The 15,000-nt window shown below is 45.0% G+C and overlaps 1 protein-coding gene across 1 annotated transcript in view; it reads left to right on the top strand.

Moving 5' to 3' along the window:
- The window catches only part of cntln (centlein, centrosomal protein), a 127,893-nt gene that overhangs the window by 79,882 nt on the left and 33,011 nt on the right, over positions 1-15,000 (top strand). Inside the window, exons 6-10 of the mRNA XM_046327130.1 lie at positions 1-141; positions 8,116-8,313; positions 9,882-9,979; positions 14,471-14,597; positions 14,973-15,000. The exon at positions 1-141 is cut by the window's left edge and continues 113 nt beyond it; the exon at positions 14,973-15,000 is cut by the window's right edge and continues 110 nt beyond it. Coding sequence (XP_046183086.1) covers positions 1-141; positions 8,116-8,313; positions 9,882-9,979; positions 14,471-14,597; positions 14,973-15,000 — 592 coding nt within the window. The remainder of the gene's footprint in view (positions 142-8,115; positions 8,314-9,881; positions 9,980-14,470; positions 14,598-14,972) is intronic.

Genomic DNA, 15,000 nt, shown 5'->3' with positions numbered 1-15,000 from the left:
CTGGCGCTCCAGCGCCATCTCGCCGTTCTACAGACCGCCCGGTGTGATGCCCAGCGCTCCTCCCAGGAGCTGCGAGACGCCAACGAGAAGATCACGTCGCAGCTCGCCCAGAGACTGAACGTCAGCAAGCAGTTATCACAGGTACCACAGACCAGAAGAGGGGAGGACAGGCACAGAGAAAGTTGAACAAACAGAAGAGAAGGAGGGGTAGGGAAAGATAAGCAGGGGGTCTGGTACAGTAACTGGGAACAAGGAAGTTGTTCTTTTTCTTTCCTCTTTTGTTTCTTCCTGTCTTTTCTTTTGTCTTTTGGTGTGTTTCTGGGGGCCCTATCCCTGGCTGCAGTGGGAGCAGCTCCTTTGGCCTTATCATGCTTAATAAGTGTGTGTCTGACAGGCCTGCCCTCGCCTGAGGAGGTCAGCACCACAGAGGAAGAGCCACAGAGCACTGAACACACTGCTGCAGTCTCCTGCAATGCTATACTATACCCTACTGACTACTATACCCTACTGACTACTATACTATACCCTACTGACTACTATACCCTACTGACTACTATACCCTACTGACTACTATACCCTACTGACTACTATACTATACCCTACTGACTACTATACTATACCCTACTGACTACTATAATATACCCTACGGACTGCTATACTATACCCCGCTGACTACTATCCTATAATGTATAATACTATACCCTACTGACTACTATACTATACCCTACTGACTACTATAATATACCCTACGGACTGCTATATTATATACCCCACTGACTACTATCCTATAATGTATAATACTATACCCTACTGACTACTATATTATACCTTACTGACTACTATACCCTACTGACTACTATACTATACCCTACTGACTACTATAATATACCCTACGGACTGCTATATTATATACCCCACTGACTACTATCCTATAATGTATAATACTATACCCTACTGACTACTATATTATACCTTACTGACTACTATACCCTACTGACTACTATAATATACCCTACGGACTGCTATACTATACCCCACTGACTACTATCCTATAATGTACTATACTATACCCTACTGACTACTATATTATACCTTACTGACTACTATTCCCCACTGACTACTATCCTATAATGTACTATACTATACCCTACTGACTACTATATTATACCTTACTGACTACTATACCCTACTGACTACTATAATATACCCTACGGACTGCTATACTATACCCCACTGACTACTATCCTATAATGTACTATACTATACCCTACTGACTACTATATTATACCTTACTGACTACTATACCCCACTGACTACTATCCTATAATGTACTATACTATACCCTACTGACTACTATATTATACCTTACTGACTACTATACCCTACTGACTACTATAATATACCCTACGGACTGCTATACTATACCCCACTGACTACTATCCTATAATGTACTATACTATACCCTACTGACTACTATATTATACCTTACTGACTACTATACCCTACTGACTACTATAATATACCCTACGGACTGCTATACTATACCCCACTGACTACTATCCTATAATGTACTATACCCTACTGACTACTATATTATACCTTACTGACTACTATACCCCACTGACTACTATCCTATAATGTACTATACTATACCCTACTGAATACTATACAATACCCTACAGACTGCTATACTATACTATAACCTCCTGACTACTATACTATACCCTACTGACTACTATACAATAACCTACGGACTGCTATACTATACTATAACCTCCTGACTACTATAATATACCCTACTGGCTACTATAATATACCCTACGGACTGCTATACTATACCTCACTGACTACTATCCTATAATGTACTATACTATACCCTACTGACTGCTATATTATACTATGCGATACCCTGCGGACTGCTATACTATATTATACTCTATTGACTTCTATAATAATAATAATAATAATAATAATAATATATGCCATTTAGCAGACGCTTTTATCCAAAGCGACTTACAGTCATGTGTGCATACATTCTACGTATGGGTGGTCCCGGGGATCGAACCCAATACCCTGGCGTTACAAGCGCCATGCTCTACCAACTGAGCAGTATAATGTACTATACTGACCACTATATTATTATACTATACCCTACTGACTACTATACTATAATGTACTATACTGACTACGATATTATTATACTATACCATACTGACTACTATATTATACTATAATGTACTGACCACTATACTATGCCCTACTGACTACTATATTATGCAGTAATGTACTGATCACTATACTATACTGTACTGACTACTATATTATTATACAATACTGTACTGACTCAACCAGCTAGTCTCTGAAACAGTGTCCCAGTGATATTTCTCAAACTGAATTCTTTGTTTGCTACTGTCATGACGTTGCCCTCTTTGGGTACAGCAAGCCCCACCCCCTCTCCCTGTCTCCTATACCCAGGCTGCTGTGGTCAGAGAGGTTGTAAATTCCTGGAGGAGATTATCTCCTCATAGCCACAGTATAGAGTGAGAGTAGAGTTTTCATAGAAGAGAACAAAGGAATTTCTTCCACCTCACAGAACTTGAGGTCCGAACAACATTTATGTTCTGGAGAAGGTATAACAGATCGGTGAAGAATCCAGCTACGAACTGGTCTGTTTGGTACAATTTTGTGAAACTCATGGGAGACAATACGGCCACATTACCATAATGCTGTTTATATAATAGCCTCAGATATGAGGTTTACATCTAATTGTTGTATAAGATGAATGAGTGTGGATGATACTGTTTGTGAAATTGTGTAATGTGATTTTGGACTGTTTAATGAAGGAAACTCCAATTCCCTTTGAGGACCGCCCATGAGCACAGTTATGGTCTGGCATCCTGGTACAGGCCCTTTTCTGCAATTCTGAATTAAACCTCCACCTTGAGAATTTCTCAACAGACCATGTTGCTCTCAATTACGAGAGGACAAAGGTTGCAGACCAGCTTACCTCGATAACGAGATGGGCCAAGGTTTGAGATCAGACAGACAGAGAGGGCAGACAAACTCTCCAACAGAAACTAACTTTTCAACAGAGACCCCGACGACACACTGAGCGTAAATATATATATTGATTGTAATTGTTCCTGAATGAGTGAGCTTTCATGTGCAAAGGATTAGCATTTCAATTGTTATAATTATCAACTGTGTGTTGTATTATCTCAGTTGGCCCCCACTTCCCTTTTGTCTACCAAGCCGCGATGCCGGTTTATCCCACTAGGGAAACGCCGTTATCATTTCCTGGTAACTATCTACTGTTTGTTTATGCATTTCTGTGAATTACTTAGTTAGTAAATAAATTATATTAAGACAATTGATGAATGGATGACTCATAGTGAAGACTGGGTTCGTGCAGATAAGCAACAATTTACGACGTTTGGAATGAGACTAACATGAGATAAAGAAGAATTCATTAATCAGAAGGCTATTGATCAGATATGAAAATATCTGAAAAGTTATATTAGGAAAATTATAACTTTGTAATCTGAATATTTTCCTTGGTGCCCCGACTTCCTAGTTAATTACAGTTACATGATTAATCAGTTTAATCGCGTAATAATAATTACAGAGAGTCATTTGATAAAGATGCCATCGTTGATGTTGTTTGTGGGGACATCAAAATGAAGGCTGTTGAATCATATCTCACCATTCAGAGTGTCAAAGCCAATGACCAATTTTCAAAAAGGCGCTTTACCCACATGTGTTCTGGCTCTGGCCCAACCCATTGGTTTCTGGGACCAATCAGACAGTTTAAAATAGATTTCCGTTCTAAAAATTGTTGGGGAGGTACTCAAATACAGACTCATTGCGGAGAAGAAACTAACATCCGCGGCTTGGTGTAGAGTTTGTGTAGCCAGGCAAATTCTTCCATGACCTGACCTCCTCTTTCGCTCTCTCTCACGGCCTCATACACATACACACACGTTCTCTCTCTCACACACACACCAGGCCGTATGGTAGTTAGTGGGACTGGCAGGAGGCCCCTGTTGGGTAGGAGCAGGCAGAGCCCTGACCAGCCCCAACCCACTGGAGGCCTGATTAGGAGTGTGTGTGATACACACAGGTCAAGGAGCGCAGGAGCCCCGCTGCTCTGGAAGTGGCCTCCGGGTTCCGGCCCCTACCTAGCTATCGTAGAATAGAACAGCCAGAGCCCCGAGGAGACCTAAGACACTGGCTCTGCGGCATTAATGACACACACATACAAATGCACACACACCTAGAAACAGAGATAGACACACACACTCTTCTCTGCTTGGGCTGACCAGAAATAAACAGCAGTAGTTGTATTTTACTCCTGCAGTATTAATGCCACTGCAGCAGAAGTTGTCCAAGACTCTGAGCTCTCAGCTAGAAAACAGGGATCATTCCCCCTATAAAGGGCACAAGGTCCTGTGCTGTTGGCTGGTATCCGGCTGGCCCCTGCCTGCCTGCTAGCTCTCTGACTCAGAGTCCAAAACTCTGGCTCTAATTGGCTTAGCCCGGGGCCTCGGGGGCTGTCATGTGAAAAGGTATGATGACAGTGTCAGAGACCGAGAAGTAGAGCTACCTCGTTTGTTTGGCTCCTTAGTGGTGTCCTGTAGTTTCCTGTTACTTCAAGTTGTGTGTTATTGAAATGTGAATCAGGCTGTCTGTGTCTGAGGGAGAGAGCGAGATAGAGGGGGAGAGGTAGCAAGCGAGAGGGGGAGGTAGAGAGACAAAGCGAGAGAAGTGGCGTACCCTTTCAGCCTAAGTGGAACATGTGTCTCTACAGCACAGTGACACTTTCATCAGTCAATCACACCACGCCAGCCACCTCATCCCCACAGACCTCTCTGTCAGGAACCAGACTGCAATAGCTGTCAGAGACACACACACACAGAGAGACACACACACACACTCCCAGACACACACACACGGCAGAGTGCTTTGTGAGGTATTTCCACCCTGTTCCCTCTCCATAATTGCCGTCAGTCTGTAAAACGTGACCCTCTTAATGGTGCTCTCTGTTCCTTGACTTCTGTCTTTGTACTTTCTATTCAACAAGGTGGGAAGGAAAGGCATGAGAAAGAGAGTCTGTTAGGAAAATGAAGGATAATTAGGCTACGGGGGGGGGTTGTCCTCTCACAATCTTTTCTTCTCCCTCTCCTCTCGTTTGAGGAACGAGGGAAGCGACAGAAGCTTAGAGGAACCTTCTCTGGGTGACAGGTGAGATGTCCGACGGTAATTTCCGAAAATGTTCCTCCCGCTGTAATAAACGTCGGTCACGCATATTAACCGAACGGGATAATTTGGGTCTGGAATCGGGTACCTCGCACCCCTCCCAAACCTCCCCCTCGTTCTACAATTGAACGTCTCTTCGACACGAACCCGACCCTGTAATCTCCAGGTGTGGATCGGCCCAGCTCCCATCCTGCCCGGAAGAGGCTGGGATTACCACAGGATTAGAGGGGTAAAACAGACACGGCTGACAGGGAGAAGAGGGGTTTTTCTGGGTCTAGGCGTTTTATGCCCAGGCACATGACAGAGCCTGGCACTTAAATCCTGGTGACGGACACTATAAAGGTACAACATAATGAAGATGGGTGCCACTGCTGCCTTCAGTTGTCTTTCCAGGAATCTCTGGTTCATCTAAAGTCTAGAATCGAAGGTCGTGGCTGTTGATCCTTGAGTTCTATGATGTTAGTATGAGTATCTCTCCTTTAGAACACTGGATAAGTACTGTGTCGTCACTCTGCCGTGGCTTGATGTTTCTCTGGTGTTATTCTACGATGATACTGGTGTTGTCTCGTGTCCATTTTCAAGGTGTTGTACGTATGTCTGGGTCTAGGTCACGTTAGGCTAGCGTTCGCTTGTTGTGGTTGAGGAACTGAGCCAGGCCAAAATGAGGGATGTGTACTGTACCTCTGTGTGTGTCTGTGACTATGTGGTTCCTTTGCTATTTTCGGAGACACCGGCCTCATTATTTATCCTGCTAATGATTCGGTATCACTTGGAATGGCACCAGCGAGACCACTTCCCTAGAGAGGCGAGAGAGGGGGGAGAGGAACCGAAATGGAGAGAGCAGGAGGGGAGAGAGTGCAAGAGTGGTAGAGGGAGAGAGAGCGGGAAAAGAGAGAGAGGAACAGAAATAGACAGAACGGGAGGGAGAGGAGAAAGCGCAAGAGAGGGAGAGTAGTGAGCGAGTGGGGGAGAGAGGAAAACGAGAAAGAGAGAGGGGGGTGAGCGATAAAGAGAGAGAGACTTCAGCTGGGCAGCCTAATGGTCCCACCATGCATCAGAGTCAGTGTCAGTGTCATCTCTCACCAGACCCAGGGCTGAAAATGGCCCCTCTGAAATCAAAGCCTGTCTTACGGGAAGTGTCATCAATGCCACTCTTAACACACCCATACACACACACAGACGACCCAGCAGCAGAAGCAGCCCCCCTCTCTCTGTCTCTCTCAGTGGGGATATGGCCTGTGAGCCTTCAAAGAGGAGGAAACCTAAAACAAGAGGGATTCTACTAAGAGGTGTCAGCAGGCAACCAGATATCAATAACCTCCATGTATGCAGAGCAGAGAGGCCACCCCTGGGACTACTGTGGTTTCCAGGATGGTTGGGAGGGTGTGGGAGGGTTGGGATGGTGTGGGGGGTTGAGAGGGTGTGTGTACCACACATATCACCTTCTCCTTATTTGCGCTACAAAGTGAACATTATGTTTGATATGATACCAGATCGTATTATTGTGGCAATGATAAATTAGACAACAGAAAAGCATTGAGTACATTGAGGTTGATAATATGCATGCGGTTTAAACCGTTTAGCCCCAAAGCAAATGTTTACCATGTCTGATACGCTGGTACAGTAGGGTAGATGATTACCGAGCAGTATTATCCTACAATTCCTCCCTCGCTCTTACCAACTCTCTCTCGCTCGCTCTCTAGCTCGTTCTCGCTCCGCTTCTAAACCAAACCCAGCTCAACTCCCTCTGTCCCAGGGTGCACTCGGATTCTACTGGATGGCTCTATTACGCCTGCCAATCAGGGTTAGAGAATTAGGGCCCTTCGGCTGGCCGCGCGTCAGAGTCATCCTCGTCTTCATTAAGATGGAAACAGGATTTAATCACAGTTACTGTTCAGTACATTACGCTGTAGAAGAATATACAGTAACTTTCAAAAGGACTTTCAGTTTGTCCATCATAAGGGGCTGGTTTCCTGGACATAGATTAAACCTAATCCTGGATTTAAAAGCATGTTCAATGAATCTCCATTCAGAGGGATTTTTTAAATCCCACCAACGGGTTCAACCTGTGTTCACTTGTTTCACTGCTTCATCTGTACATGCCTACTGTAGTGTAGTGTACTTGTTTGTAGACACAAAGCATCTCAGAGTAGGAGTGCTGATCTAGGATCTGTCCATACAATCTTATCCCCGAGCTGACAAGGTACAAATCTGTCGTTCTGCCCCTGAACAGGCAGTTAACCCACTGTTCCTAGGCCGTCATTGAAAATAAGAAAATGTTCTTAACTGATTTGCCTACTTAAATAAAGGTAAAATAAAAAATAAAATCTAGGATGATCTAAAAGGCTAAACTGATCCTGGATCAGCACTCCTACTCTGACTCTTCGTGGATCCGTGTTCTGATTTTAACTGAGGACGTGGTTGGCGCTCTGTTAGATTGTTCCTCTCAGGGTGTCCAATAATCATGTCTCAGGTCTGGTCCAGCTTTCTCACCACCTCTCACTGGATACACAGACAGAATAACAACAGAAGTCGTGGTCAAACTTAGATGTTTACACGATGCCACTACAGCAGTAGCAGGTACACTTTCAGACTCTCGTTATCCTTTCAGTCACAAGTCTTGTCAATCTATGAGTGCTGCTCTGACAACCTCGTGTACGTTCTGACCCGCTTTAGTTTTTCAATCACAAAACAACTATTTTTATCTTTATATGTATGTTGCAAGTCCAGGAATTCTAGTTTACATGACTTTTCCCTTCACTTTCTTCATACTACAGGTCCAGGTATCTAACCTTACATCCTGCAGTACTTTCTGACTACCTCTCTCTCTGCTCCCGGTGTGTTTAATGGTGTTCCCAGAAGCTGACCTCTGACCTGGCGGGTGTAGAGCAGCAGAAGAAGGTGCTGGAGATGGAGCTGGAGCAGTGGAGGCAGATCCACGGGACCAACACCCCCCAGCAGCTCCCCTCTACCGCCCCCCAGTCCCTGGAGACCCCCAGCCCTCCTGTCCTTAAAGCCCTGGAGGCAGAGGTCAAACATCTCCACACTAAACTGAAGGTTAGTGGTCAGACGATAGAGGAAGCAGGAGGTCACTGCAATAGGTATACGGTATTTATTTGTATCATTCAACCTTTATTCATACAGTTGAGTCAATGAACAACTAATGGTGGCCTGTCAAGAAGAGAGCACAGCAGCAATTTAATTTACGTTTATTTATTTATTTGATAGGGACAATGCACACATTGCTGTAAATGTGCCAGATTTAGTCAGCTGGCTAGTTTTCATCTGTAGTTCCCTGGGCAGATAGATAAAACTATACTACACATAGAAGCAAGGGCCCTGCCGTTAGTTATCAATGCTGACAGTTCCAGCAGGGTTGACAATGTCAGAAACAAGCTTCAATTGAACTCTCCTTTAATCTGAATGTTAAAACCCAAAAGTATCTTCATTTATTTCAGATTTTATTTTCATATTTTTTTGTCTCAATCTAATAATATTATAAAAATGTCCACAGAGCTTTTTTTTTAAACCGATGATTTATACATCACGTCTTTTCAAAATGGTATTATATTTACCAATGACAATTCCCCAGTGGTTTCCTATTACTTGATATGCCAGGGAACACCTGTCAGTGAGGTGAGAAATGGGAAACAACAGCGTGTCCTCTGAGTGGCTGAACCCTCCGAGGTGTCAGTACGACACCGTTATCTGCCCTTCGTTAGCTCACTCATCAGTGTCAGCCGCCATATTGCTACTGTCGTTACCAAAGGCTGACGAGTCAGCTGAGGTGATGGTGGAGGGGGAACAGAGAGAACAGTGTGTTGGGGGGAGGGTGGGTGTGTGTGTGTGATCCTACGAGTTTCCGCTGGAGACCAGAGCTCCTTTAAACCAAAGGGAAGATGCACACACAAATATCCATCATTCTCATGATCACAAGCACACCTGTAGTCACGGGCCACAAGGGTTGTGTGTGTGTGTGTGTGTGTGTGTGTGTGTGTGTGTGTGTGCGTGTGCGTGTGCGTGTGCGTGTGTGTGTGTGTGTGTGTGTGTGTGTGTGTGTGTGTGTGTGTGTGTGTGTGTGTGTGTGTGTGTGTGTGTGTGTGTGTGTGTGTGTGTGTGTGTGACGTGCACCAGAGAGGCTTTGACACAAAGGTGTCCTCTCTCTCTTTGATCCTGCAGTAGAGGCATACTGATACCTAGAACCAGAAACACACACAGATCAACAAATATATATTTGTAGCTTTTTTACTTGACAGGGTTCTCCTTTCCCATCATTCCTCTACATATAAGCTATGATGTCATACCATTTCACTTCTATTCCATTTGTATTTGAATTTAATTTAAATCATTTACAGAAATATATTCATACACCACATATTCTCACATGACAAAGACAGACAAGAGGTTTAAAAATGGATCTGTACACAATCACAATCTCCTCCTACTTCTCCTCAATTGTGTAAATGTATTATAAATATGTTTTCTGTCACTTCCTGTCATCCTAGTGTCTGCACTTCTAATGAGAACACATGCTGCTACATCTGACCTGTCACCGCTAGTGTCACAACACCCCTGTCTCTTTGTCTCTGTGGCTCACACACTGTCTCTCTGTCTCCCCTTCTCAGAGCTCCAAGGCGGAGGTGACGAGCCACACGTCAGCTAACAAAGCCCTGCGAGCCCAGCTGCTGGAGAGAGAGGAGAAGCTCAGAGAACTGCAGGAGAAGTCAGTACAGAGACCAGCGCTCTCTCCCTCTCTCTCTGTCTCTCTCTCTATCAGTCTCTCTATCTATCTCCCTCTCTCTCTCTCTCTCTCTCTCTCTCTCTCTCTTCTCTCTTTGTTTCTCTCTCTCTTCTCTCTCTCTATCAGTCTCTCTTTCTTTCTCTCTATCTCACTCTTTCTTTCTCACTTTGTTTCTCTCTCTCTTTCTCTCACTCTCATTCTCTGTATCTCTCTCTGTTTCTCTCTCCGTTTCTCTCTTCTTCCTCTCTGTGTCATCTGCAGTGTTTGATTCCACCGTGTGGCAGCTCTCTGACTGCTGCCCTGTTCTGCAGCTCAGCTCTGAATAGTCTCTGGGGGGTTTTCTGTTTGTGTGTTGGTCCATTTGTGCGTGTGTGTGTGTGTGTGTGTGTGTGTGTGTGTGTGTGTGTGTGTGTGTGTGTGTGTGTGTGTGTGTGTGTGTGTGTGTGTGTGTGTGTGTGTGTGTGTGTGTGTGTGTGTGTGTGTGTGTGTGTGTGTGTGTGTGTGTGTGTGTGTGTGTGTGTGTGTATGATTTATTGTTCTGTGTGTGTGTTAATGCCATGTATGTTGTGTGTGTGTGTATGCCCTGTCGTTCATTGTGTGTTGAGATAAGATGGAGGGTTTTGATCAAAGAGAAGGGTATTGATCCAGTGTGTGTGCCGCAGGAAGGATCAACTCTGCTCCTCGTGACACAAAAACCCACACAACACCACAGTGGCCCCCGGGCCCTCTGTTAATGACTTACATAGTTGAAAGAAGTGAAACTACCAAGCTGTGATCGATGATCATGTAACATGTTAAGAGGTCTCAGCAATTATCAACTTATCAAACTTTACATTTTTTCTTCTCAAACAAAGGCAGAATGGACTGACCTGTTAGTTTTTTTTCTCTCTCTCTCTCTGTCTCTCTCTGTCTCTTTCTGTCTCTCTGTCTCTCTCTGTCTCTCTCTCTCTCTCTGTCTCTCTCTCTCTCTCTCTGCCTCTCTGTCTCTCTCTCTGTCTCTCTCTCTCTGTCTCTCTCTCTCTGTCTCTGTCTCTCTCTCTCTCTGCCTCTCTGTCTCTGCCTCTCTGTCTCTGCCTCTCTGTCTCTGCCTCTCTGTCTCTGTCTCTCTCTCTCTGTCTCTCTCTCTCTGTCTCTGTCTCTCTCTCTCTCTGCCTCTCTGTCTCTGCCTCTCTGTCTCTGCCTCTCTGTCTCTGTCTCTCTCTCTCTGTCTCTCTCTCTCTGTCTCTGTCTCTCTCTCTCTCTGCCTCTCTGTCTCTGCCTCTCTGTCTCTGCCTCTCTGTCTCTGCCTCTCTGTCTCTGCTCTCTGTCTCTCTCTCTGTCTCTCTCTCTGTCTCTGTCTCTCTCTCTCTGTCTCTCTCTCTCTGCCTCTCTCTCTCTCTCTCTCTCTCTCTCTCTGTGTCTCTCTCTGTATATCTCTCCGTCTCTCTCTCTCTCTCTCTCTCTCTCTCTCTCTCTCTCTCTCTCTCTCTCTCTCTCTCTCTCTCTGTCTCTCTCTCTCTCTCTCTCTCTCTCTCTGTCTCTCTCTCTGTCTCTCTCTCTGTCTCTCTCTGTCTCTCTCTGTCTCTCTCTCTCTCTCTCTCTCTCTGTCTCTCTCGGCCCAATAGGATACTGTAGTCCCATTTTTTCCTTTCATCTTCTATAATACATCCAACATGTGTGTTCAGTGTGTACAGCGATCACAGTGGCGTTGTGTGTGTGACCAAAGCGCGGGCAGATCACAGCCGAGACAGAGCGAAGATCCCTCAGCCGGTTTCCGCGACAACGTCCCTCACATCCATTGGTCCCTTCTTCTTCTTCTATTGACATGGCGCTACCCTAGCACCTCGCCACATCCTCGACGGGGTGTGCTTCTCTCAGAATGAAAGACATGTCTCTACCAGACGTCTCTGAAATATACATCTCAGTACACACCAAGGGGCCAGGCAGGCTGCTCCTCGGCAAAAAAAAAAAGAAGTGAATTTCAAAGTAAGAGCGCATGTCCTCAGTCAATATCTGTCATCCAGGCCCCTGCTTTATTTATGAACCTACTTCTTTCATCTCCAGCGATCCTGTTGTCTGTCTGTCTGTCTAGCAGAGACACATCTATGTTTCGACTTCTCTTTTGTTTTTTAACAACACATACTGCTGTCTGTCGAACACTTTAAAGTGTGATTATCACGGACGCAAGTTTGATGAGTGATAAAGTGGAAAAACAGGAGATAAAAGAAACTAGCAGTGGGGTGAAAATGTTAGTGATCAGGGTATAGGCTCCGAGTCGAGTCTCTCGACTGAGACTCCATAAATACAGATCTCTCTCTCTCTCTCTCTCTCTCTCTCTCTCTCTCTCTCTCTCTCTCTCTCTCTCTCTCTCTCTCTCTCTCTCTCTCTCTCTCTCTCTCTCTCTCTCTCTCTCTCTCTCTTGTAGAAGAACAACTACTACTATAGTAGCTATCCCCCATTCTTTTTCATCCTTTGTTCATCCTCTGTTCATCTAAAATACATGTTCCTGCTCTAATTAGCATTATTAGTGTTGGGGAGGGACAGAGGGAGCTGTGTGATGTGGCTGGGCTTCTCTCTAATGCTGCTGCTCTTAAAGTCAACAGAGACCGACGTCCTTAAGGTTCAATATGGCTTTTCTCATTAATGGTTAAATCCATTGGGGTAACCAGGGACCTTATGCAGCAGGTCCCCCCGGCCAGACTCTCCTCTCTTCTCTCTCATTTCAGTTAATGTCACTCCAATAAGACAAGCTCTCATTGATTTGGGCCGGTCTGCCCCCAGGCTAACGGCTCTATCGAGGGAGACAGGGACATTTACTTACACAAAAATATGAAGGGCACTTGCCCCTCGGTTGCGTCATCTGTTTATTTAGAACCGAAGCCCAGCCCGTAACATGCGCAGTCCGAGAGGAGAAAAAACAAAACATATTTTCCAATGTAAACCTGATGAATTAAAAGGAAACACATCTGATCTTTAATTATATCATTCCATTTGTTCTTCCGATTCCCCCCCAGCGGGACCCCAGAAGGACATGAAGTCGGTAATATTTGCCTTTATGTGGAGAAAAAAACCCGGAGCAAAACATGTAAACAGAATAAACAACACGCTATGACGTTTAACTGAAAGAGTCTCTTAAGATTAGGCTCCAAAGAGTTACGGGAATATTAAGCGTGTCGGGGAGAGGTTTTGAAATGTGAAGTGACACGTCGTACATTTTAGACACACACACAGCCATGCCGTTTCAACAGCGGGCCCCCAGTGTCTCTCTATCTGGTTACTGTCAGAATAGTCAACTAGTCAAGTAAACAAGCTCTTTTGGAGTTGATTCCCCTCTGGATCGTTATCTACAGAACCACGTCCCCTGGCTAGTCGGACCCTCCCTAGTCGGCCCCTCCCTAGTCGAATGGGTTTTCATGTGGCGAGGACAGCAGTGGAACATTTCATCAAGAACTGTCTCTCTTTTCATGCTATTTGGATGTGTTGAATTGCATCGATGTTAGTGTAGATCAGACTGTTACTGCAGTCTGGACGTTAGTGTAGATCAGACTGTTACTGCAGTCTGGACGTTAGTGTAGATCAGACTGTTACTGCAGTCTGGACGTTAGTGTAGATCAGACTGTTACTGCAGTCTGGACGTTAGACTGTTACTGCAGTCTGGACGTAGAGATCAGACTGTTACTGCAGTCTGGACGTTAGTGTAGATCAGACTGTTACTGCAGTCTGGACGTTCAGACTGTTAGATCAGACTGTTACTGCAGTCTGGACGTTCAGACTGTTACTGCAGTGTAGATCAGACTGTTACTGCAGTCTGGACGTTAGTGTAGATCAGACTGTTACTGCAGTCTGGACGTTAGTGTAGATCAGACTGTTACTGCAGTCTGGACGTTAGTGTAGATCAGACTGTTACTGCAGTCTGGACGTTAGTGTAGATCAGACTGTTACTGCAGTCTGGACGTTAGTGTAGATCAGACTGTTACTGCAGTCTGGACGTTAGTGTAGATCAGACTGTTACTGCAGTCTGGACGTTAGTGTAGATCAGACTGTTACTGCAGTCTGGACGTTAGTGTAGATCAGAAGATCTAGAAGGTCATTTGTCAGAAACGTTCCCCAACTGATGTATCACAACATGCATAGATATTCCCCACTAGTCTAGGAATCAGGAATGTATGCAGTCTACAAATGGGATGTTATACAGCCATTCATATTTACTGCAGCTTCCCCTGTCAGCATGGGATTGTCAATATATTTAGTTGTCATAATGAGATGTGATGGAAGGGGAGCATGGGGACACGGTGTGTGTGTGTGTGTCTGCTTCTGCGTGTGTGTTAATAACCTGTGTGTGTGTGTGTGTGTGTGTGTGTGTGTGTGTGTGTGTGTGTGTGTGTGTGTGTGTGTGTGTGTGTGTGTGTGTGTGTGTGTGTGTGTGTGTGTGTGTGTGTGTGTGTGTGTGTGTGTGTGTGTGTGTGTGTGTGTGTGTGTGTGTGTCATTCCCAGGGTGATCCACACAGAGAGAGACGTGCACATGAAGAGGCAGCTGGTGGAGGATGTGAAGACCAGGATGAAGTTCCTCCTGGAGACTGAGAAGACGCACAGAGGACTGGTGGAGGAGCTGGAGAAGAAAGTAGGTCCCAGTTAACATCTCACACCACATGGTTTCATCACACGCAACAATGGCTTAGCAGAGTCAGATGGCATAATGCTTTTAACTGGCACGTTTACAGTCCCACTTGACTTGATGGTCTTCCTGTAGTCACAACAACATTTCAGATGGCACGTTTTCATCACATGACGTCATCTGCTGGCAAATTTAACAATGAATCGGCTACGCATGTACTATATTTCATGAAAACACCACTAACCGACATATACACCTAGCCTTGATTTAATTTACACAATACTGTAGCATGGGCTAAAGAAAAACACATTCAAACATCTTTGTTATTTTTAAGGTCATCTCAAGTTCCTCCTCCTCTCTCCCTCTGTGTGTGACGTCCAGGTGAAGACCTTGACAGAGGAGGCCACTA

This window comes from Oncorhynchus gorbuscha, linkage group LG24 (assembly GCF_021184085.1).
Source record: "Oncorhynchus gorbuscha isolate QuinsamMale2020 ecotype Even-year linkage group LG24, OgorEven_v1.0, whole genome shotgun sequence".
Lineage (NCBI taxonomy): Eukaryota > Metazoa > Chordata > Actinopteri > Salmoniformes > Salmonidae > Oncorhynchus > Oncorhynchus gorbuscha.
The sequence above is the reverse complement of the archived record's forward strand: the minus strand, read 5'-3'. Positions and strand labels throughout refer to the sequence as shown.